The sequence below is a fragment of the Notamacropus eugenii genome, chromosome 1 (assembly GCF_028372415.1).
Source record: "Notamacropus eugenii isolate mMacEug1 chromosome 1, mMacEug1.pri_v2, whole genome shotgun sequence".
Classification (NCBI taxonomy): Eukaryota; Metazoa; Chordata; class Mammalia; order Diprotodontia; family Macropodidae; genus Notamacropus; species Notamacropus eugenii.
In genome coordinates, this window is record NC_092872.1 from 203047646 (window position 1) to 203069430 (window position 21785).

A 21785-nucleotide genomic window follows, 5' to 3' on the forward strand; every position below is an offset into this window, starting at 1 on the left:
AGGGTCCTGCTCTATACAGTACACCAAGACAAACTCAGTCAATTGATAAACATTTATCAAGTGCCAGCTGTGAGCTAAGTGGTAAGGCATACAAAAGGAGGTAAAACATAGTTCCTGCCTTCCACAGACCATAAGTAAACAAGTAAATACAAACAAGCTATGTACAGGATAAATAGACAATTTCAGATTATTTCAGGGAGGTGATGCCATGACAGGCAAGTGAATTGGATTTAAGTTTTGGTTTTTTTCTTAAAGGCCAACGTTAACTACAAATCACTCTGGTCCCAGATGAAGCCTTACTTGGTCACTGTTTGGGCCCTGACTGGCATCAGAATGAATGTCAATAACAATTGTTTCAGCTGTCTTGGTGAGAAAACCTGAGGAACTTCACCTCTTTGCCTCATTTTTTTTTTAACCTTATTAAACCTTATTATTATTATTAAACCTTAGTCACTGTATGGATCCTGCCTCAAAATGAGGCCTGTTAAAGACCTTAGCTTGAAAGGGTCAAGGTCCCCCACTGCATCCTGGGACATTTCCAGTTGTCCTGATCTGTCCACTGGACCCAGATGTCCCCAGAGGGGAAAGTGAGGCTGGTAACTTTGCACAACCCTCCCTCACTTAAATTCAATTCACTTGCATGTCATGGCATCACCTCCCTGATGTCATGGACCTCTTGCAGAATGAAGGACAGATAGAAAATAATTGAGAGGGAAAACACTAGAATTAAGAGGAGTTTGGCAAGGCTACCAGCAGAAGGGAAAAAAAATAGATGCTTAATAAATGTATGTAGATTGCTTGATTTAAATTCATTATTCTGTATCCTTGAAGTAGGGTGGAGATTCCAGTCTTGCCATTTCATTTGTGTAAGGAATTCCCTGTACCAATGTAGGTTTGCAACTATACTACAATTCAGTCTTGAGTTATCTGGGGTACTGAGGTTAAGTGATTTAGCCAATATGACTTAACCCCAAGTCTTCCTAACTCCTAGGCCATCACTCTCTCCATTACTCCAACTGTTGATACAAAGTGGAGAGGGGAAGGGATACAAAATTTAAAAAGAAGAAAATAGTAAACATATAAGAGAGTTACAAAGTACTCAGAGTTCAGAACTTTAAGTTAACAAAGCACTTTGCATATACATTATTTTATTCAATCTTTCTAACAGCCCTGTGCTGGAATACATACCTTTATATATTCCACATTATGACTTGCCTCACCTCGATTTTAATATATGGTGGGTCAGCATAAGAAATTACGTGGGAATTTGGAGGAGTTTTGTGGATGCCTCAAATAATGCTCGAAGGCCAGCAGATGACACAGAGTCTATGACCAAATGCTTATCCCAAATTTTATAATAAGTTACTGTAAACACCCCATAAAAGAAAAAAATTCATACTTCTCTGGTACAAAAGGAGGGCCAAAAACTTTTACATGGATTTTCCAGATCACGGGAACTCTGTGCCCCTAACCCCTGAGATGTGGAAGGGATAACTGAATTCTTATTCTCAGGAGTTAGTTGGCCAGTTCTAGAAAGGTCAAGTTACTGGATCATCTAGTCTTCTGTGGGTCTGCATTCTCATTGATAGAGGATTTCAGTATGAAATTTACAGACGAGCTAGCTGAGCAGCCAGAACTTGCTCAGGGTCATCTAACTAATAAATGACAGAGCTAGAATCACCTTACTGGTTTCCACTATAGCTTGACCACATGATGAATGATTATAAGAAAGGGGATGCTGGAGCTGCCTTGCACCAACCAATTCTTGAGAGCCAATCTTTAGATTTTTCAGTGTGAGCATTTATACCTCAGAAATCGGCAGACTTCAAATCAGGGCTTTATTTATTGTTTTGTTGATTGTCCAGATTTAAGGAAGTGATGGGAAAATGTTAATAATGCATATTAAACTTAAAAGAGTGTTGTGGATACATCTTTGTTTATATAACAGCATTGCATCTGGCATTTTCTTAACGTAAACAAAACTAAATCTGTGTCTGAGAATTTGAAGAAAAAATAATCACAATGCTCACTGAGATAGTTGGAGATGCTGGCAACATGATACGGAGGAAAGAGCTCTAAAAGAAACATTAGGAGATTCAAAGTCTATACCTAAGGCAAGACAGTTTATCTATCTGGTACTCCTTCTCCTCCTCTGCAAAATAAAGGGTTGGACACAAATTTTGCCACTCTATGATTCAAGGCCAAGAATAGGAATAAATGAGTGAGAAATAGTCTCCATCCTTCTCGTTGACTCCATGAGTGGAGCTTTGGTGCCAAGGACTATGAGAGACCAAGTCACCTTTCTCCCCACCTTAATCCACTCAGTATTAATATTTTGTCCTGGGGCTAAAACTTGGTTGGTGAATGAAGTGAATATGAGTGAAAACCTGGCTGACCCACTCTATCTGGTTGACCCCAGATCATGCTGCATAACTGAACTGGCCACTCCCTACTCCTACCCATTTGAGCATCTTGCCATCTTCTCTACCACAGAATGCATACTTTTGTCAAATGTGAGTTCTTAATCTAGTAACTGTTGTGTTTGAGTTTATTGAATACTAGATATATTTGCTTCCATGTTATATATCTAATCTACTTCACTAGTTGGTCCCTCAAATTTTTAACCAATATCAAATTGTTTTGAGAATTACTGCTTTCTAGTGCATTTTGAAATCTAGCACTGCTTGATTCCTTTCCTTCCCCCGTTGTGATGCTTTGCTTTATGATAAGACAATGTGTATGTGTACACACATAACCAAGAGCTAACATCATATGTATCATATCCAAAGTAGAATTCTTTCTAATAGAAGATAAACTAGATAAGCTAGAATCCTTTTCAATAAAATCAAAGTCAAAACAAGGATCTCCATTGTCATCTCTTCTATTCGACATGGTACTGGAAATATTGGCTATAAGCATAGATAAAGAAGAAACAAATATATCACTTTTTGCAGATGATATCTTGTAATTTAAGGAACTCTAAAGAGTCAACTAAAAATTAATTGAAAAATAATTCTAATGAACTTTCAGGATATGAAATAAATCCTCATAAGTCATCAACATTTCTATACAATACAATAAAACCCAACAGAAAGAGAAAAATCACATTTTAAAAAATGACAGAATTCTAAAGTACTTGGGATGCATAAATACTAAATAAACACTAAATAAAAATCACTATTTATAGGAATAAGAAAGTACTAAATTATTAGGAAAATATTAATTGCTCAACGGTAGGATGAATCAATATAATAAAAATGATAATACTACCTATTTAATGCCATATCAAACTGCTAAAGGATTACTTTACAGAACTAGGGAATAAAAGGATAACAAAATTCATGGCGGGGCAACACAGCCTCACTTTTATATTTGTAATAGGGCACCTAGCATAAGGCTTGTTAAATTTATTGAAGCAGTCCATGATTTGAAGAATTAGCTGCTTCTCTTTGTGCATTCTTATGCTAACCACTGGAAGTCAGCAGACCTGGATTCTTTCTGAGTTCTGCTACTAACCAGCTGTGTGATTCTGAGCCAAGTCACTTCTGCTTTCTGGGTCCCCATTTTCTTCCTCTATGAATTGCATAGGTTAGATCAGATATTCCCCAAGCATCCTTTTATCTGTAATATTTGAGGACCTTGCATTCTATTCCTTTAATTATAGAAGCCATTGCCTGTGGAAGGACCGAATGATACAACGTTATTTGGGACCAAGAGAAAGCCTGACTGATTGGGGAAAATTTTCATCCTGAATCTCTCAGGTTACACTTAAATTTAAATAAGCCCCACAGCCTGGCTACATTACCATCAGGCCAACATTGATTGGGTAAATACACTTCCACTGTAGGCAGCTTAAAGAGGAGATGAGACTCTTATGGAGATGGTTGTATCTGTGACAATCATGCAGAATAGTGGACAGAACAAGGAGATGAGATGAAAGAGTAACTACTTCTATGTCATGCTGAGGGCATGAATGGAGGCCATAAAATTCAGGCTGGCATAGAAACCAAACAGAGGATGTTATAGATGTTATATTTGTTCCTGGAGGTGATGGAAAACTGATGGATTTATTGAATAGGGAGGTGACAACATGGTCAGACTTGTATTTCAGGAAGTTCAATTTGTCAGACGAGAGAAGAATGAACTAAATCAGGGAGAGACTTGAATGTGAAATTGAAAGGACTTGCAACTGAGTGGATGTTGGTGGGGAGAGTGAGGAGTGGAGGATGACTTCTAGGCTAGAAGAGCATGGATGACTGGGAAGATGGTAGTACCTTGGACAGTAATAGGAAAGATAAAAAGAAGGGAAAGCTGGCAGGCAGAAGATAATGAGGTTAGATTGGGACTTAACGAGTTTAAAGTGTCTATGGGTTGGAATAGCTGCTGACTCAAAACAGTATTCAAAAGTATTAAAGAGTCCCAAAGCTATATGGAGGAGACCTGAGAAAGTCCCTGTTGCATGATGAGAGCTGACATTTATATAGGAGTTCCTTATTTACAAAGCATTTTATTACATTATTTCTTTTGATGCTTATAGCAGCTCTAAGAGACAGGTACTACAAGTATGATGATTCCCACTTTAAACCAACAGACTCAGTAAGGTTAAGACTTGCCCATGGTCACATAGATCTAGTAAATGTCAGAGGTAAGATTCCAATCCAGGTCTCTCCTGCTTCCAAGTACATTGATTTTTTTTCTTACTACACCATGGAAGCTTTAAAAAAAGTGTGATTGAAGAACATCTCAGTTAACCTGGAATAATTTTTTCAAACTATTTGCCTAATATTGTTAAACTTTGCTGAGAGCTATGATGTAACATCTATGTGCGTCTTGGTAAACATTCTGAGTGGAATAGAAACTGGAAGAGATAGTAGAGTTAATTGGAGATGATTGGGAACACTATCCAACCTGAGGAGATTTTCTGTGATTAAAACCAGCTACTTTCCAGTATATTCCAGAGAGAAGTTCATTATCAAATCTTCTGTGGTATATGGCCTTTCAGATGACTCATTTTTGAGTTCATAAACATAGTGTGGGCTCACATCTTCCCAGCCTCCGCTCACCAACACCAGAAATATGTAGCGTACAGATGCATAAATCTGCAATTTGAAATTACCCCACAGTGATTTAGGGAACAGTCCCATAATAGTAAAAATAATATTTTTAGATTGTTTAAACACCAGGACTTCTCTTTGTCAGGTATATATGCATGACCTGCAGGGCATAACTTTCATATGTGACTTTTTCCCTAGGGTTAATTGACCCTAAGGGCCAGGAGATAGATTTTGTACTTCCTGTTTCCTTCATCCACAGAACTCTAGGCTCCTTGAAACATCTTTATCTTAAACGCAGAGGACAATCTGTGAATGTTGTTGGTTGATTGACTGACTAATTCTAGAATCAATTCTTTTCCCTCTCCTTTGCCAGAGGCAAAGTAGGTTGATTAGACTGTCTCATTGCCAATTCTGGCTGGCTGGTAAAAGCATTAAAAAAAAAATTCCACTTCCTTTAGCCTCACCCAGCTCCAGTCCCTAAACTTCAGGGGAGAAAGTTACTGGAAAAAAAGAAAGTGCTGACCAAGTATTTGGACGGAATAGAAAAGAGAGCCGAAATCTGGAATGAATGGCATTAATTTGCTGAAGTTGCAGCTGAACCTGAAAATTCATTACTGAACCCTGAGCCAAACCAAAGTTTAATTTTTCTTTTTTTTTTTAAAGGAACGAACAGGTTCACACTGGAACTAAAACCATATGTTTCTAAAACTAACAAACCAGGGAAAAACTGAGACAAGAAAATACTGACAAATTGAATTGATATTTTATTCATTCGGTTCAAATATTTGATCAGATCTTAGACAAGCAAAAGCCACTCTGCAAAGTCATTGCCCTCCATCTAAGTTACTGCAGGTTTGCAATGCAATTGTCTTTTTTTCTTGTCCATTAAAATATATCCAGTTTCATTCTTTGTGAAGTTATTTGGTGCTTATCAAGGCCAATGCTTACCCATTCATTTTCTGAAGATAATGTATGACATAGGAGCATCAGGTTTCTGTATAATCCATAAGCTTTCCACTTTTTATTTCTTTCTGAGGAGCCATACTTTCCAAAAGGTTTCCCTTCATCCCCACTTTTCTCCATCTTTGTGTTGAAATCATCAAGCATCAGAGTACATGTTGATCTGCTGGAGGGTCTTATCATTTTGTAGAGTTTGTGTGCCATTTTGTCTTCAAAAACTGATGTTGGTGAGTAGGCAGGGATAATTTTCATTGTGCTGAAACCTCAAACAGGGCAGTACTGTAAGTGACTCAGGAGATTGCCTTGAGCTGGACTGGCCCATAACATGATTACATTGGTATCTCTTTTTCTCTCTGCAAATACTTACATCAGCACTGCCATAGGCGATGACTAAATGCCCTATAAAATAACATTTCTTGTAGCTTTTGTGAGTACAATAAAACTGATTTTGCCAGTTCTTGTGTTCCACTCTCCAAGGTGTACTGGTGAGTTCCCTTTCCGTTAATCTGTAACTTCCTTCCTTCTTCTGATGTTTGTATTAAGAATGACAAGATTGGTATAATTCAGCTCCTGTCCTATGTCCATTCATTGGTTATTGGATGAGGATCTCACATTTAGAGTACCAACAGTCAAACAGAAGTTTATTGATGGTCTAAAAACTGTGATTCTTAGCACAACTTTGCTCTCTGTCCTGCCCCTTTGTCACTATGACCCAAGAAGTGTTAGTGGGGCACACAGGGCTGGGGTCATTTTTATCTGTCTTTGTTTCAGGTGTTGCCACGGTAAAAAAAAAAATCACCAGTAGGTTGCCAGACTACAGTTGAAGTGTCTCTCTGTGGCTGGTCCTGGGAAAACAATGTCATACTTGAAGTCTTTCTACCCCAATAAACCTGCCAGAGCTTCCAATCCACTGACATAATATTCAAGAACCCAGCATCACCTCCATGCCACTATGAGGGACTAGAATAAGACTTTCTGTAGGTTTTTTTCCCCCTTCTGAGTTATCACTTGTTTCTCTCTCCTATCTCCATTTTAGCCATTAACATGCCATTTTTTTAGACAGTTGGGCTTAAAGATGTAGTGTTAGGTGCAAAGCAGTTACCTTGCCTTTCTTCCATCCCCCTGTATAAAGTTAACCATTCTGTTTTGAAAGAAATTGATGACATTGTGACATTGGATCTCATAATGCCTCTAGACAAATTAGCTGACCAGTCTGGACATATAAAATAGAATGGTATAGAAGTAATATAGAGTTATCCCTTCCACATCTTGGGGGTTAGGGGCATGGCACCCCTGTGATCTGGAAAATCCCTGTAAAATTTTTTGACCTTCCCTTCATACTAGAGAAGTCTGTATTTTTTCTTTTCTTTTTATGGGATGTTTATAGCACCTTATTGTAACATTTGGGTTAAGAATTTGGTCATAGGCTCTGTGTTGTCTTCTAACCTTCATGTGTTATATGTGACTTCTGCAAAACTCCCCCAAAATTCCTATCTAATTTCTTATGCTGACCCATGGTACAGTGAAATCTCAATGGGGAAAGCCTCAACATAAAAGGGAAAACTATATTATTGACATAATATTTGTAAAATGCTTTGCAAACCTTAAAGTGCTATATAAATACTGTCTGTTATTATTATTAATGAATTTTTTTTTTACAATAGCTTTCTTTCTTGAATAGTTGATGTGATATTATAGAAAGACCAAAGGACTTAAGAGTCAGGAGTAGAGCTGTAACAAGGATGGGGTAACTAGGATTTTCTAATGGTTACAACTGCCCAGGCAGGCACTCTTTATGTCCTCTGGCTCACTCGCTGTGTTTCTTCCCTAGTTTGTGTCATGTAGCCCAGCTGATCCTGCTCCTTCACCCAAAGCTGTGCTGCCATGTCATATTGGCACGGAATCTATCCCATCCTCCCACTTACCCTCTCCCTCTACCTTCTCCTCGACCTGGGGGATGAGGAGCTAGTATTACCTATGCAATGGGGGCACCAGCCAGTTTCTCTAGGGTCTGGTGCATCCTGTCTTGATGCAACTGTTTCTTGGGTAGCTTGTTCTCTGTACACTCCTCCAAACAACAAAACAACTTAGAAACCCCAGCAGCAATAATGACACTGAGTTTTTGCCTCAGGTTAAAGAATTCCTCATTATGACTCTGGTCTATAGATTTGGGTCTAATTCCTGGCTTTTACATTCAGTAGCTATTGGCTGTGTTCTAGTCAATTCCCTTTTCTGAGCATCTGAGCATTCTTCATCCCAATGCTTAGTCTATCTGTTTCACAAGATTACTGTGAGGAAAGTGCTTCAAGTGATACTAAAAACTGATTTGTTATTAGTCTTTTATATGAAAATTACAGTAGCTGAATTGATTGAAATAAGATGGGAGCTCATTTGATTATGCAAAATACCCCCAGAACTCTGGGTCAGCAGAAACTTGGGAAAAATACATATGACACCTACTTAATTGGTTCCCTGAAGAAGAAATACTGTCTAAATGGATCATCTATTATTGATTCTATCACTCCTGGGGGATTTTCAGTTAGAACTTGAATGACTCAAGCTAGGATGACGTCTGTCGTTATGTGATTTTATTTAAGACACTGAAAAAATGTCAAACAACACAGGTCCTCACACAAATCCCTGGAGCACTTTGCTAAAGCCCTCTTTTGAAGCTGAGATTGAATTATTCATGATCAGTCTTTGGGTCTAATGATTTGGGTACTAATCTAAACCTAGTACTAAATTCACCAAACTTGTTAATTGACCCTGGAGCACATCAGAAGTGTCTTTTTCAAAAAGAATTGTACAAGACTTTTTAGAGTGCTTTCCTAAAATGTAGGTAAACTCTATCTATATAATTACCCTTTTCTAGGAGTCAGTAAACACCTGGAAAAAAGAAATAATGATAGTGTGGCATGACTTGTTCTTGACAAAACCGCACTGGCTTTTTGTGATCATCCTTTTCCTAGAGGCTGACTAGCTGTTCTTTAATAATATATGTTAGCATTTTATCAGGCATTGAAGTCAAGCTCAATAGGCTATAGTTTTCAGGATCTTTGTTTTTTTTTTTTTTTAAATCAAGTCATTTTCCCTTCTGCAAATCCTGAGGTGCTACTTCTGTTTTCCACAAATATTCAAAGGTCACTGCTGCTGACTCAAAAATGAAATCCACCTGTGCTTTCTGCACCAGAAGACACCGTCCCATCTTTGATGTTTTTTCTCCTTCCACCAGTATAACTAAACTTGAAATCCTCGTTTTGTTATTGTAGTTTCATTTGCAAGCCCAACTTCTGCATAATTGTCCTTCAGAAATTTTTCTTATAGGACCATGCTAGGTGTGATAGGACTACCATCTAATAGAATTCCCCTACCGCATATATCAGGTGAGTTTTTTCCCTGAAAGAAAACAGTCCTTGATACTGGACTGGCTCAGAAGTATGAGACTAAACTGCATCTACCTTGAAGAAAGTTTCCTGATGGCCTCTGGCCAGACTGACATGGCTTCTTGGTCACTCAAGGACATAAAAAGGCCCAACCTCATGGAATCAGAGTCCTTCACACTTGATGGATATCTTAAGACTTACCACACCCTTCCCAGCAAACCAGACACATTTCTAAATTTCCATGTAGAAGCAAAAAGGGCTGAGTCTACCCCAGGCTAAGAGCTTCAGCAAACTTGTTGAATATTCTTTCTCTGTTATGGCTAAGTAAACCTCCTATGACCTACCTATGAGCCTCATTTCATGCCAATTTGAAACCTAAACTAACAAGAGACTCCTGAATCAAGCTTTCCCATAATACAACACTTTTGTATTTATCCTCCATTGTCTGTCTTTGTTTCCATTTTCTTTCTTTTTTCATATTTAGGTTGATAGCAGTGATTTCATGAGATATATGTAAAATATGATGATTATTGACCCATGAATAGTTACTTAAATAGTATCTAAATTGAGATTATAGATGTGGTATTTGAAAAAATTTAATGTTTTAAGTTTGGATGCCTACAATTTTTGGTACCTTTAGGGTCACTCTGAATGACTTACAGAATTTGACAGTTGTAGAGGTTGTTTTTGTGTGTCTGTTAGTCCAATTTTCTCTTTTCCTGGGCACAGATCTATTTTACGGAATTTTTGACAAGTGATTATCTGAATTCTGTTTAAATGCTCCAATCGATGGGGCATTCATTAGCAATTTTTGAGGAATTACTTCCTTGTATCAAAGATGAACTGTTTCTCTGTAGCTTTTATCTATTGTTATTAGTTCTACCCACTTGTGCTTAACAGAATAAATTGTATCCCTCTTTTGTATATATCCTCTAGTATCAGAAACTTGCTCTTGTCCTGAGCAACACTTTGGGGACCTCTTTACTTCTAATATGGAACATCTCAAAAGGTACATCTCCACTCTCCTTAAAAGTGCTTAACCTCCTAAGGCTCAACACAGTTTTATTTACAAAGTAATGAATACAGAAAAGATATGCATCCAAGCCCCCAGAGTCCTCACCTTTTCTCATGCACAATGGGTAACCCTCCTCCTAGAGGCAGGTAAGAATCTCCATAATTTACAGTAGTGGGCTTCAACCAATGAGAGGGCTGGGGCTTTCCCCATCTAGTCCTCTTCATTCTTTGCCTCCCCTCTCAGCTTACAACAGGTGCTTTGTGCAGGGCTGATCTTCGCCCTTCATGATTCTGCCTCTTGTAGCAAGTCACCTCCTTACTCAGTCAACTCCAGTGACTCCCTATCACCTCTCGGATTAAATACAAAATGTTTTTGGAACTGGCATTCAGGTCCCCTCCTTCCTTTCTAGCTTTCTTACTCCTACCACCCAATACATACTCCCTGATACAGTGACGTGGGCCTCCTTGTTATTCCACAAACAAGACACTCCTCTCAGCTATGAGCATTTTCTCTGGCTGGCCTCCATGTCTCAAATACTGTCCCTCCTCATCTTTGCCTCTTGACTTTCCCATTCTGTTTTTTGTTTTTTCAAGTACCAACTGAAATTCCATGTCCTACAAGAAGCCTTTACCAACCCTTCTTAATTCTAGTGTTTTATTTCTTATTTATCCTTTATATAGTTGTACATATTTGTTTGCTTATTATTTCTCCCATCAGACTGTGAGCCTCTTGAGGGTAAGGGTTATCTTCTGCCTCTTTCTGTACCCCTACATAGTAGGTGCTTTATAAATGCTCATTGACTGACTGACTGCAGCTTAGGCCACAAGAACCAATATAGCTCCCCTTGGAGGTCAGCAGGGTACAGTGGAAGATGTGCTAGATCTAGAGTCAGAGGAACTGAATTCAAGTCCTGTCTTGGCCATTTATTACCTGCTTGATATTGGCTACTTAACTTCTCTGGGACTCAGTTTCTTTATTTGTAATATGGAGTAGGTAGCCTCCAAAATCTCTTCCAGTTCTAAATCTGTAATCTTATGACCTTTTCCTGTTGGCTTCTGAAGAATGCTATTCTCTTCCATATGGTAATCCTTGTTTTCCATAGGCAACAGAGAACTACTCTAGTGTTTTTGCTAAATATATGCTATTTGAGAATCACACCTCTGGGCCAAAGTACCTCTATTCTGTTGAAACCTTTCTGTAACTTAGATCCTATAACCCTTCCCCTCTCATTGTAAAGGTCTCTTAGGATTTTGGTTTTTGTTCTTCTTTATTTTTAGAATGAATTTATTATCATTATTATTTATTTATTATTGGAATGGATCTGTTTACCTCTCTAGCTTATAGTAAATTTATACTTTTTCTCATTTCTCTCTAGTGCCTGGTGGTGTGTCTCCTGTTTACAAAAGTATCTCCCACCAGAATTGAGGGTTAGTGAAACATTCTCACTCTCTCTTTCCTTGTTTGTTTGTACCCCATTTTCCACTGGGGCACTTGGGCCAGATAATACAAATTATCCCAGAGCTCCTTTGGGAAAGTTATCTAAAAGGGAGTCAGAAGGAGGTAGAGCCAGCTGCTTCCAGGCCACTAGCTAAAGAAGGAGATGTCTATTTGTGGTCTTTGTTAAATCCATGGTATCCCCTCACTTCTGACAGAATGTCCTTCCTAGTCATCTCTTCTTTACACTAAACACCTCCCATTTCTCCATGCACTTCTTTGAACACAACACTCATCTTCCTTCCTGGCTTTGTACTGGCTACCCCCCCACACCTGGAATGTTCTGTTCTCCTCACCTCCATATCTTAAGTTTCCTGGCTTCCTTCAAGACTCAGCTAAAATTCTGCTTTTTGCAGGAGGTCTTTCCTAGTCCTCTCAGTCGTTAATGTCTTCCCTTCTTAGACTGCCTTCCATCTGGTCAGACTGCCTTCCATCTACTCCATCTATATCTTCTACATATCTAGGTACTAGCATGTTGTCTTTCCCATTAAAATGCAAATTTCTTGACCACAGGGACTTTTTTTAAACCTTTTTTAAAATCTCCAGCACATACCTGGTACATAATAAGTACTTAATAAAAGTTTGTCGCCTGACTATTTGACTTCTTCCAAGACTGATGGAATGCTTTCACCCTCCCCTGCATATGTTCCAGCTTGTTTAATGTCTCTTAAAATATAATCCTCAGATCCAAACTTTAATTCCAGATGTGATCTAGCACAGAATAGAGTGGACCACTTACCTTCCTCATTCCGGACATTATACTTTTTAAAATATAGCCCAAGATGTTTACACGTTTTGACTAAATGAATTTGCTCTAAACCAAGCTAAAATTGTAGACTGCGCTTTTCTTGCTATGTGCCTCTAAACTATGGTGAGGCACATCCACTTTGATAAACGGTTCTGAATTTCTAAAGATCTACAGTGTAGGGGAAAGAACGTTGGATTTCATGTTATTATTATTATTAATTAAATTAGTTTAATTGGACCCCTGTCAAATCATGACGTCCACAAGCATTTCTACGAAATGCATACCATGCAGATAACTGCGTGCTCAAGCTGGAGGCAGTTCCAGAGGGAAGTCACTGACAGTAAAGGGGGCTGGGGGTGGGGCTGCAGGTTCTCACCTGTAGGACTAGGATGCCTTCTAGCTCCAAACCTGAGGAGCTCTTCTTTTATATCACGCATCTAGATCTGCGTACATGGCTTGGGGTGGGGGAAAGGATGGAGATGAATTCAGTTTAACCAACATCCATTCCGAGCAGACTATTTGGAGATAGAGACCCTCAGGAAGAATCAAGGCACAGCAGTCATGAAGTTTACTTCCCAGGGTCACTCACATGCACTCCAGTCAGGGCTCTCTTCTCTCAGCTACGGGGCAGCGCGCAGAGCCCCAACACGGACGACAGACACAGCTTTGAACTCCGTGCTCCAGTCAGCATCAAGCCGCCTGTTTCTGGCAGAACTACAAATCCCGGCAGGCCAGGCAGGGTTCACTAAGGCTCTCCTTCCTGGTGGGTGGGAGGGGTAACCCCCACTCCAGGGCGGACTCCGACCTCCGAACCGACCACATGCTCCCTCGCCCTTTTCAGGGCAGGGAACTACAGAACCCAACAGGCCACGCCGGCGGGAATCTGCGGCCTCGGCACCGCGTTGCATGCCGGGACTTGTAGTCTCCTTGGAACGGGAGCAAGAGGGTTGGAGGGAGGTACCGGCTTTGGAATCTCAGCTGCTGTCTGAAGTAGGGAGGCGAAGAAGAGAGTCGGCGCGCCTGCGCAGCTTTCTGGGTCCGGTCCGCCGCCGTCGCCGCTCCTGCTCCGTGCCTGTTGGACTCCGGCGGGGAGGGGCGGGGGGGACTCGAGGCGGAACGGATGCTCCCGTGCGTGCGGAGGGAGCTAATAAAGTTTTTGAAGGAGGAGACAGCGGAGGGGAGATCCATTCGGAGGGGCGGGGCTGGGGCCAGAGGGGCCGGAGGCTAAAAGAAGAGAGCCCTCGGGACGCCGGCGGGAGGAGCGCCGCCGAGCCGAGCCGATCCGAGCCGAGGCGCCGGGGATCGTCCCTCTCGTCCCCCTCCAGCAGAACCGGCCCGGGACCCCTGGTGAGTGCCGGGGTGGGGGCGGGGGCCGGCGGCGGCCGCGCCGCCCTCCCCTTCCCCTCCTCCTCCGCCCCCTCCCTGCCGCTCCTGAGGCGAGGGGCGGGCCCTTCCCGGGACGCGCCGGGGCCCGGGGGAGTGGGGGGAAGGTCGCGGGCGGGGCCGCCCCGGACGGAGCCGCCGCCTCCGGCTCGCTGCGGGCCGGTCCTCCGGATCCTCCCCCGGAGCCGGCGGCCATCCCTCCATCCTCCATCCCTCCCCGCACTCGCTGGAAAACTCCTTTTCTTTTAAAAACAAAACAGAAACTTTGGTCCCCCTTGAGAAGGGGGGCTTGGGGACGCGAGCGGGGTCCGTGAACTTGGCGGCGTTTTCAGCTGGACCCTGCGGGCGGTGCCGGGTGATGTTTGTGCGGTTCCCTTCCGAGGAGGGTCCGGGTCCCTGCCCCCGCCTCGGAAAATGAAATGAAATGAAATGAACCGCTCCAGAGCCCAGCCCTGCCCGGGGGGCTGCCCTCGGACTTCCTGGCCCTAGTGGTGGAGGTCTAGCCGGGCTGGGCAGCTCCTCGGGCGGCTTCTGCCCTCAACTTGCCTGGCTGCCTTCTCCGAGGCTCGGAGCGTGGGGAGGAGCACGGGGGAAATGCTCTTGTCAGAAAGTTGGCAGAAACTGCGCGAGAGGAGCGTTTGGTTCTCCCCTCGAGGAGACGTTGTGGAGTGCTGTGGGCTTGCTCTTGTCCGGGTGTGTGGATTCTGCTGGGAGCTGTGCTAAGCCTTTTCTTCCCTCCCTCCTCGCCAGGGTTCCCTGGGTGTATGAGCATATATATATATGCATATATCTATATGTATAGGTGTATATATATATATATATAAGCCTTTTCTTCCCTCCCTCCTCGCCAAGGTTGCCTAGATATATGAGCATATATATATATATATGCATATATATGTGTAGGTGTATATATATATATATGTATATATATATAAAAGCCTTTTTTCCTACTTCATTGCCAAGGTTGCCTGGGTATATAAACCTATACATGTGTGTGTGTGTGTATATGTATATGAAAGCCTTTATTCCCTACTTCATTGACAAGATTCCCTAGGTATATAAGCAGCATATATATGTGTCTGTGTATGTGTCTGTGTCTGTGTATATATATATATGTATACGTATATGTCTACATATCTTTTTTTCCTACTTCATTGCGAAGGTTCTCTAGGTATGTGAGTCTATACACACATATGTATGTATATGTATGTGTGTATATATATATGCCTTTTTTTCTACTTCATTGCCAAGGTTCTCTAGGTATATGAGCCTATCTATATCTGTATCTATATCTATATAGATAGATAGATAAGTGTGTATGTGTATATATATATATATATATATATATGTATATGCCTTTTTTCCTGCTTCATTACCAAAGTTCCCTAGGTGTATGAACCTATGTGTGTGTATATATATATGAGCCTTTTTTTTCCTACTTCATTGCCAAGGTTCCCTAGGTATATGAGCCTATATATAAAGGTGTGTGTATGTATACACACACACACACACACACACACACACACAAACAGACACACACACACGCCTCTTTTTTTTTCCTACTTCATTGACAAGGTTCCCTAGGCATATGAATTCTACTGAAAGCTATGTTAAGCCTTTTCCCCCTCTACTTCATTGACAAGAGTGTTCCTAGGGTGTGGGATTGCTGATGGAAGCTGCTTCTCCCACTCCTCCCCATCTACTTCATAGGTGTATGAATGCTGATGGAAGTTGGTGTTAAGTTTTTTTTCCTGCTTCATTGACTGAAGGTTCCTGGGTTGATGATTGTTGATGGAAGCTGCTTTTCCTCCCCACCCCCACCCAACCACCATAGATGTAAGCTTGCTGATGGACGTTGTGTTCAGCTTTTTTTTTTTGACCTACATCATTGACAGAGAGTTCCTAGGTGTATGAATTCTTCTGGAAGCTGTTACTGTTATCTGTTTCCATGTTACTGATAGAAGATTTCCTAGGTGTATGAATTCTGCTGGAAATTGTGTTAAGCTTTTTTATTTTTCTACTTCATTGACAAAGAGTTCCTAGGTGTATGAATTCTTCTGGATGCTGTTACTCCCATTTCCATTCATTGATAGAAGATTTCCTATGTGAATGAATTCTGCTGGAAGTTGTGTTGTTTTTTTTTAAATTTTTCTACTTCGTTGACAGGGTTCCTAGGTGTATGAATGGCAATGGAGGTTGGTTTTTCCCTCCTACTTCATTGACAGAGGGTTTCCTAGATATATAAATTCTACTGGAAACTGCTGTACTTTTTTCCCTATTTTATTGATATGAGAGTTCCCTAGGTATATTAATTCTGCCAGAAGCTGTGTTGTGGTGGAGCAAAACCTGTCTTTGAGTGTGTAGGTAACCATGAAACTAATTTTAGACAAACATTTTTCTTTCATTTTAGGGCATCAGACTTGTAGGTAAACTTTTCTTTTGAACTTTGATTATCCATTAACTGGTCCAAAATCCATGCCATTTCTATAGAAGGTAATCCTAACTTAGTCCCTGCCCATTTTCCAGATGAAATTGAGACCCAGAAAAATTACACACTTTGCCCAAGGCTTGGCTGTCCCCAAGTGCTAGAAATAGAAGGACTCAATTCAGGGTTCTTTCCACCTAACGGAGATGCGCTAGAATCATCCACAGTGGTTTGTGGTTTTTTGAAGTTGTCTCTTGATTCTAGGTAAATCAAGACAGAAAAGGCATTATGACTGTGAAAATGACTTTATTCATAGTGGATGTTTGAAGTATTTTTTATTTGTTGCAAAGTCTAATATCTGTACCATGTATCATATAAGTATTAGTAATATTGGTTGTTGATTGAATACTGGAGCAGTCAGTTTTTGAGAGAAGGATGGAAAAAGATTTAAGGAAGGAAAGTTAGCTTTTTTGATCTTTTCTCCCCCCTTACTCATCACTTTTGCTCTTTTGGAAGTTTACTATGCTTTTATATATATATATATCTCATGGTTTCTTTTCTCTCCATTTATCTTTATCTGGGTTATCAAGGTGTCTTTCTGAAGTGGTTTAACAAAATGGCCTTTATAAATTGGGATTTTTTGCCATACAAGTTTTTGAATGTGTCCAGCGTTTGGAATAAGTGACATACTGTGGCATTTGTACAATTGTCTTAAACCTTAAAACAGATGCTTTTTGTTTTGTTCATTAGAAAGAGTGGTAGATTTGGGATCAGAGGACCTGGGCTTCAGTCTTGCCTCTGACACAAACATAGATGTAACCTTTGACTAATCTTTCAAACATCCCCACCCTTCCATGATCCTTGGTTACTGTATCTGTAAATGTGAGGGAGGGAGGTTGACTACTTGACTCCCCCAAGGTTCATTCTTGCTTTACATTTGTGATCCTTAAATACAAATTTTTGCATACTTTTTCTGTGATACATAATTGTATTGAAATTCATTATAAGCTTCAAATAAACATTGCATGATTAGGAGACAGGCAAATTAATTTGCAAAACTTTATTTTTTCACTTTTAGCTCCTTTCCAAACTGAGTATCTTTGCAGAAGGACATCTTAAATAATACTAGGCTTTAAGCATTATTTTCCCTACTTAATCACGACTGATGCTTTGATAGCAAGAATGAACGCATTCGGCAGAGATGGTTTCTCAAAACATAGTCGAAGCGCTTCTTTACTTTTAACTTGCTTAATTATTTCCAGTGAAGTTTACTTTTGGAGTATTGTCAATCAGCTAGCATTTATTAAATACCTAAGTACTATGTACCAGACACTATGGTATGTGCTGGGGATACAAATACAGAGAATGAAACTAATAAATTTCAGCTTTAAAATATGCCATCTATGAGAATTTGGGATGATAAATTAAACATTTAGTTTATTTATAATGCTGTCTGCCCCGCAAATATTTCCAGTAGCCAGTTTTTGGTGGTAGACAGTACATGTTGCACCAAGTTCTTTCATATATTGAAATGAATGTGTATACACATATAAAATACATTTTGCAAAATTAAGGAGTTGGAGATTCCAAGTTAAGTTTATATTAATTTTACTTAGTTCTGTTAATTAGTATTTTCATTGCTGCTTTAGAAAAAAGTTGAGTAAGATTGGTGCATTTTTAGTGACATTGGGATACTAAAATTAGAGAGCGTATATAAAACTAAAGCAGGTTAGTTGTGTATGAGTTGGCTTTTTTTTCGTACACAAAAGTTTATCAACCAGAATAAGAAAGACAGTAAAACAGGATAGGGATACAATTGTTAGGAAACTCCCATGAGCTCATAATCCGGAAGGACTTTTTTAGAAGGACTTAAGGATGTTGTACTTTTTGTGAAGATAGCTGTGTATCAAGTGCTACTTGTGAATATAAGGAATCAATTTTAAACCATCGAAACTTCTAAGAACAAAATTCTTAGGAAAAAACTAAACATTTAAAAATGCTATTAAGAATCACAAAATATTCTAGAGCCTCATAAGAGTGGCTCTTGTCCAGTCTCTTTAGAAGTATTATAAATCTGACAAGTAGTCAGTCAAATACTGGTAATTCCACAGTTGTTTTGACATAGTGATACTTTATGATACAGAATGGCATGACAAATTATGATAATGTACTCGGTTTAAATATTAGCATAATGTGAGAGACTTTGACATTGAAATGCATTGTTTGGAACTAAATAAATCCTTATACTTGCTGTTGTCTCAATTCTCTTTTGAAAATGGGGAAGAAAAGTAGTGTTTGGAATATAGCAATTATTCAAATGTTAGTCAACATGGCCCCTATTGTATAGTAGAGACTACAGCATTTGGGATTTTCAGTCTTATTGCAGTTTTTACAAGGAATTAAGTTCATACATTTGAGTATGAAATTGTTGGTAATCCTGATATTAAAATATATTTTTGAATTTTCCAGTTTATTTTTTACTGAGCTTTATTTCCTAGGTTATATAAGTAATTGCTCCAGCTTATTTCTATTTAGGTGTACATGTTATGTTCTTTGCTTTCCTTTGGTTATAATTATATAACATTTAGAAGTACATGAAACTGAATATGAAATGAGTGTTTGGGATAATGGAAATATTTTTTTATTAGGGAGTTAGGAGACCTAGAAGCTTTGATATGTATGTGATGCTTAATTATTTTTAGAAACATAAAAACATGAATGGGATATTTTCTTTGAAAAATAAGACCTTCCTGTTGGGGTTAGTTAGAGCCAACAGGAATCTGTTACTCTAATGAGAGGAAGGAAACTTTTTTTTAAAACTGCCTTAACCTGAAGTATTCTTTCCTCCCTTAAAGTTTCAGGGTGATATAGAATGTATGGGTGTTTAATTTCTAGAAGGAAGTATATAAGCATATTTTCTTTTGCAAACAGGCACTTTAGGAAGTCTTTTGTTTAGTTCTGAGTTGCTCTGATTTAAAAAGATACTCTGCCAAATATGGGTTCTACTTTTAATCTAAAAAAAAATTGATGGCTCCCTATATGATAGTCATACTGTTAGTATAGTCTGAGAAAACGTAGAATGGCAAAAAAGCTATTGTGAATTCACTTCCTTTTTAAAAATGAATTCATATTTAATTCATTGCAACAGCCTTTAATTGCTTTTTAAAAAATGTTTGTGAGACAGTATTCCGTCTACAGCAGGCATATTTGCTTAATTATTATCCTGAGTTATTTAGTGAGCTGACCCATGCAATAATTCAGCACCCTACTGTCCTTGACCCACAAATTGGGAAATAGTATAAGCTTTCTTTGGATGGGAAAGTTTGGTGAATGTGAAGAAAGGCAGAAAGTTGAGGAAGTTGCAATAGTTTTAAACATTTTAAATACTTTAAGACCTTGAAGTATTAGTTATTTTTAATAGTTGAACTTTCCTAATAGCAGATCACAAAGCCTTTAACTTTAATCACTGTGGATGGAGAGCTTTTTCAGATGTTATACTTTTCTTTCCTTTTTTAAACGTTCTACTGACTTTTTCCTTTGATGTCTCAAGGTCATTGTAGCAAATTGCAGTTATTATACTCTATGATATGCTTAGGGGTTATTGGGGTGTAAGAGGACCTTTCGCTCCCAGGCTTGATGACTCTAGAATGTTGTCATTTTGGGAGTTACATTTTTAGAGTATTCTCCTCTTCTCTCCCCAGTCTCTCAGTTACTTCTTTATTACCTCTAGTAGTTTGTATATCCACATCTCCTTGTCTACTTTTAATCTGTGGTAGATTTAGGAACTGAAAACCAGTAACAGTAACTTACATTTATATTATGCTTTGTGGTTTACAAGTGCTTCCTCACAACTATCATGTGAGTTGGAATAGTAGGTATAAGCATTATCATTTCCATTTTATGGAAACCAAAGCTCATAGAGCTTATGTGACTTGCATATGCTGTACACAGCTGGTCCTTCTCAATTTTGTGATTTAGGACTCTCTTCTGCTTTGTCTATTACATGCTGCTGCCTGTCAAGCCCCAGTTGTTTTAAAAACTGCAAATAACTAACTCAGATATCTCCTAAGAGTAAAACCACAGAGCTTTAGTGTATGGCCTTTGTGATATCCATTTTTGCTTAGAATCCTTTTTTGATTAATCCTTATTTTTTAACTGTATTCTTTATAAATGAGATTATTACTTAACAGATTAGGATGGGTAAGCCATTACTGTGTAGTCTTCATCTCTTTTATTTAATTCATTTGCCTTCTGTTTTCAGATTTCATTGTTTAGTTAGATCAAGATTTGGATGAAAGAACTCAAGATAATTATCATATGGTAACTGTGATTGTGGATGGCAGTTAGAATCATGGGATTTCATAGATTATCTAAGCCAACCCTATTATTTTAAAGTTGAGGAAACAAAGGTTCAGAGAAGTTAAAACTTGCCTTGCTCAAGGTCACAGACATATTGAAAATCAGGATTTGAATCCAGACCCTGTAATTAAGGTCCTAATGGTCTTTTTCCATCATCAATCAGGAATAGCATATGATTATTCATATCAGTAAATGAGAGCTTTAAAAAAAAAACAAAATAAAATAAGCTTCTTGACTGAGTAGATTTTTAACTGACTGGTAACCCTGGTCCTTCAGGAAAGGATCCCTTCTCAGCTGGATTAGGGATTGCTTCCTCTGACAAGATTGTGGTCATGAAGGACTATTGTGGTTTGGTTGGATGGTACAAAAACTGAGTGACAGCAAGTGGCTTCCAAACCTTGCAGCCATACCCATGAGTAGTATTTTATATCCAGTGACTCATTTTGTTATGAGAAGCATTGGGCAACCATATTCTAATGTAGAGTTGATGTATTTGTTTAGGCTTCTCTTTTATAAATATACACGTTTACTTATGTTTCCTTTATTATTGATTACTTAACATTTAAGAGGCTCCAAATTATTCTGCTAAAGAGTACAATAGAGTACTGAGCCTGGAGTCAGAAAGTTCTGACTTCAAATTCAGCCTCAGACTGTTACTAGTTTTGTCACCCAAGCAAGTCACTTTACCCTGTTTGCCTTAGTTTCCTCATCTGTAAAATGAACTGGAGAAGGAAATGGCCAACCACTCTAGTATCTTTGCCAAGAAAACTCCAAATGAGGTCTGAGAGTCAGACATGACTGAAACGACTCAGCAACAACAACAGATTATTCAGGGCAAAGTCTCAAAGATTGGATAAAGAGCCAACTCTTTATGTAACAAAATGTATACAACAATTTTTTTCCTTTTTTATAATGTAATTCATTATCTGCGTTGTGATTTAGCCATGTGAGGTCCCAGTGCTTT

General features: G+C 39.2%; 1 protein-coding gene and 1 long non-coding RNA gene across 9 annotated transcripts in view; one reads left to right on the top strand and one right to left on the bottom strand.

Moving 5' to 3' along the window:
• Nucleotides 1-5795: 5795 nt before the first annotated feature.
• Nucleotides 5796-13545, bottom strand: LOC140514402 (uncharacterized). Its single transcript, XR_011970588.1, has 2 exons — nucleotides 13031-13545; nucleotides 5796-6859 (listed from the first exon to the last, which is right to left on the bottom strand). It is a non-coding gene; the product is annotated as an uncharacterized lncRNA (long non-coding RNA).
• Nucleotides 13506-21785, top strand: part of PLEKHA1 (pleckstrin homology domain containing A1) — an 81159-nt gene continuing 72879 nt past the window's right edge. For 3 of the 8 annotated variants that reach the window (XM_072624672.1, XM_072624682.1, XM_072624654.1), the window contains exon 1: nucleotides 13831-14001. Coding sequence is in view for 2 of the 8 variants with exons in the window: in XM_072624643.1 (XP_072480744.1) it covers nucleotides 13561-14001 (441 nt within the window). In the remaining 6 variants the exon portion in view is untranslated. Of the gene's footprint in view, nucleotides 14002-14217; nucleotides 14731-21785 lie in introns of those variants that run through there. The other 5 variants (XM_072624691.1, XM_072624665.1, XM_072624643.1 and 2 more) reach the window with 4 other exon arrangements.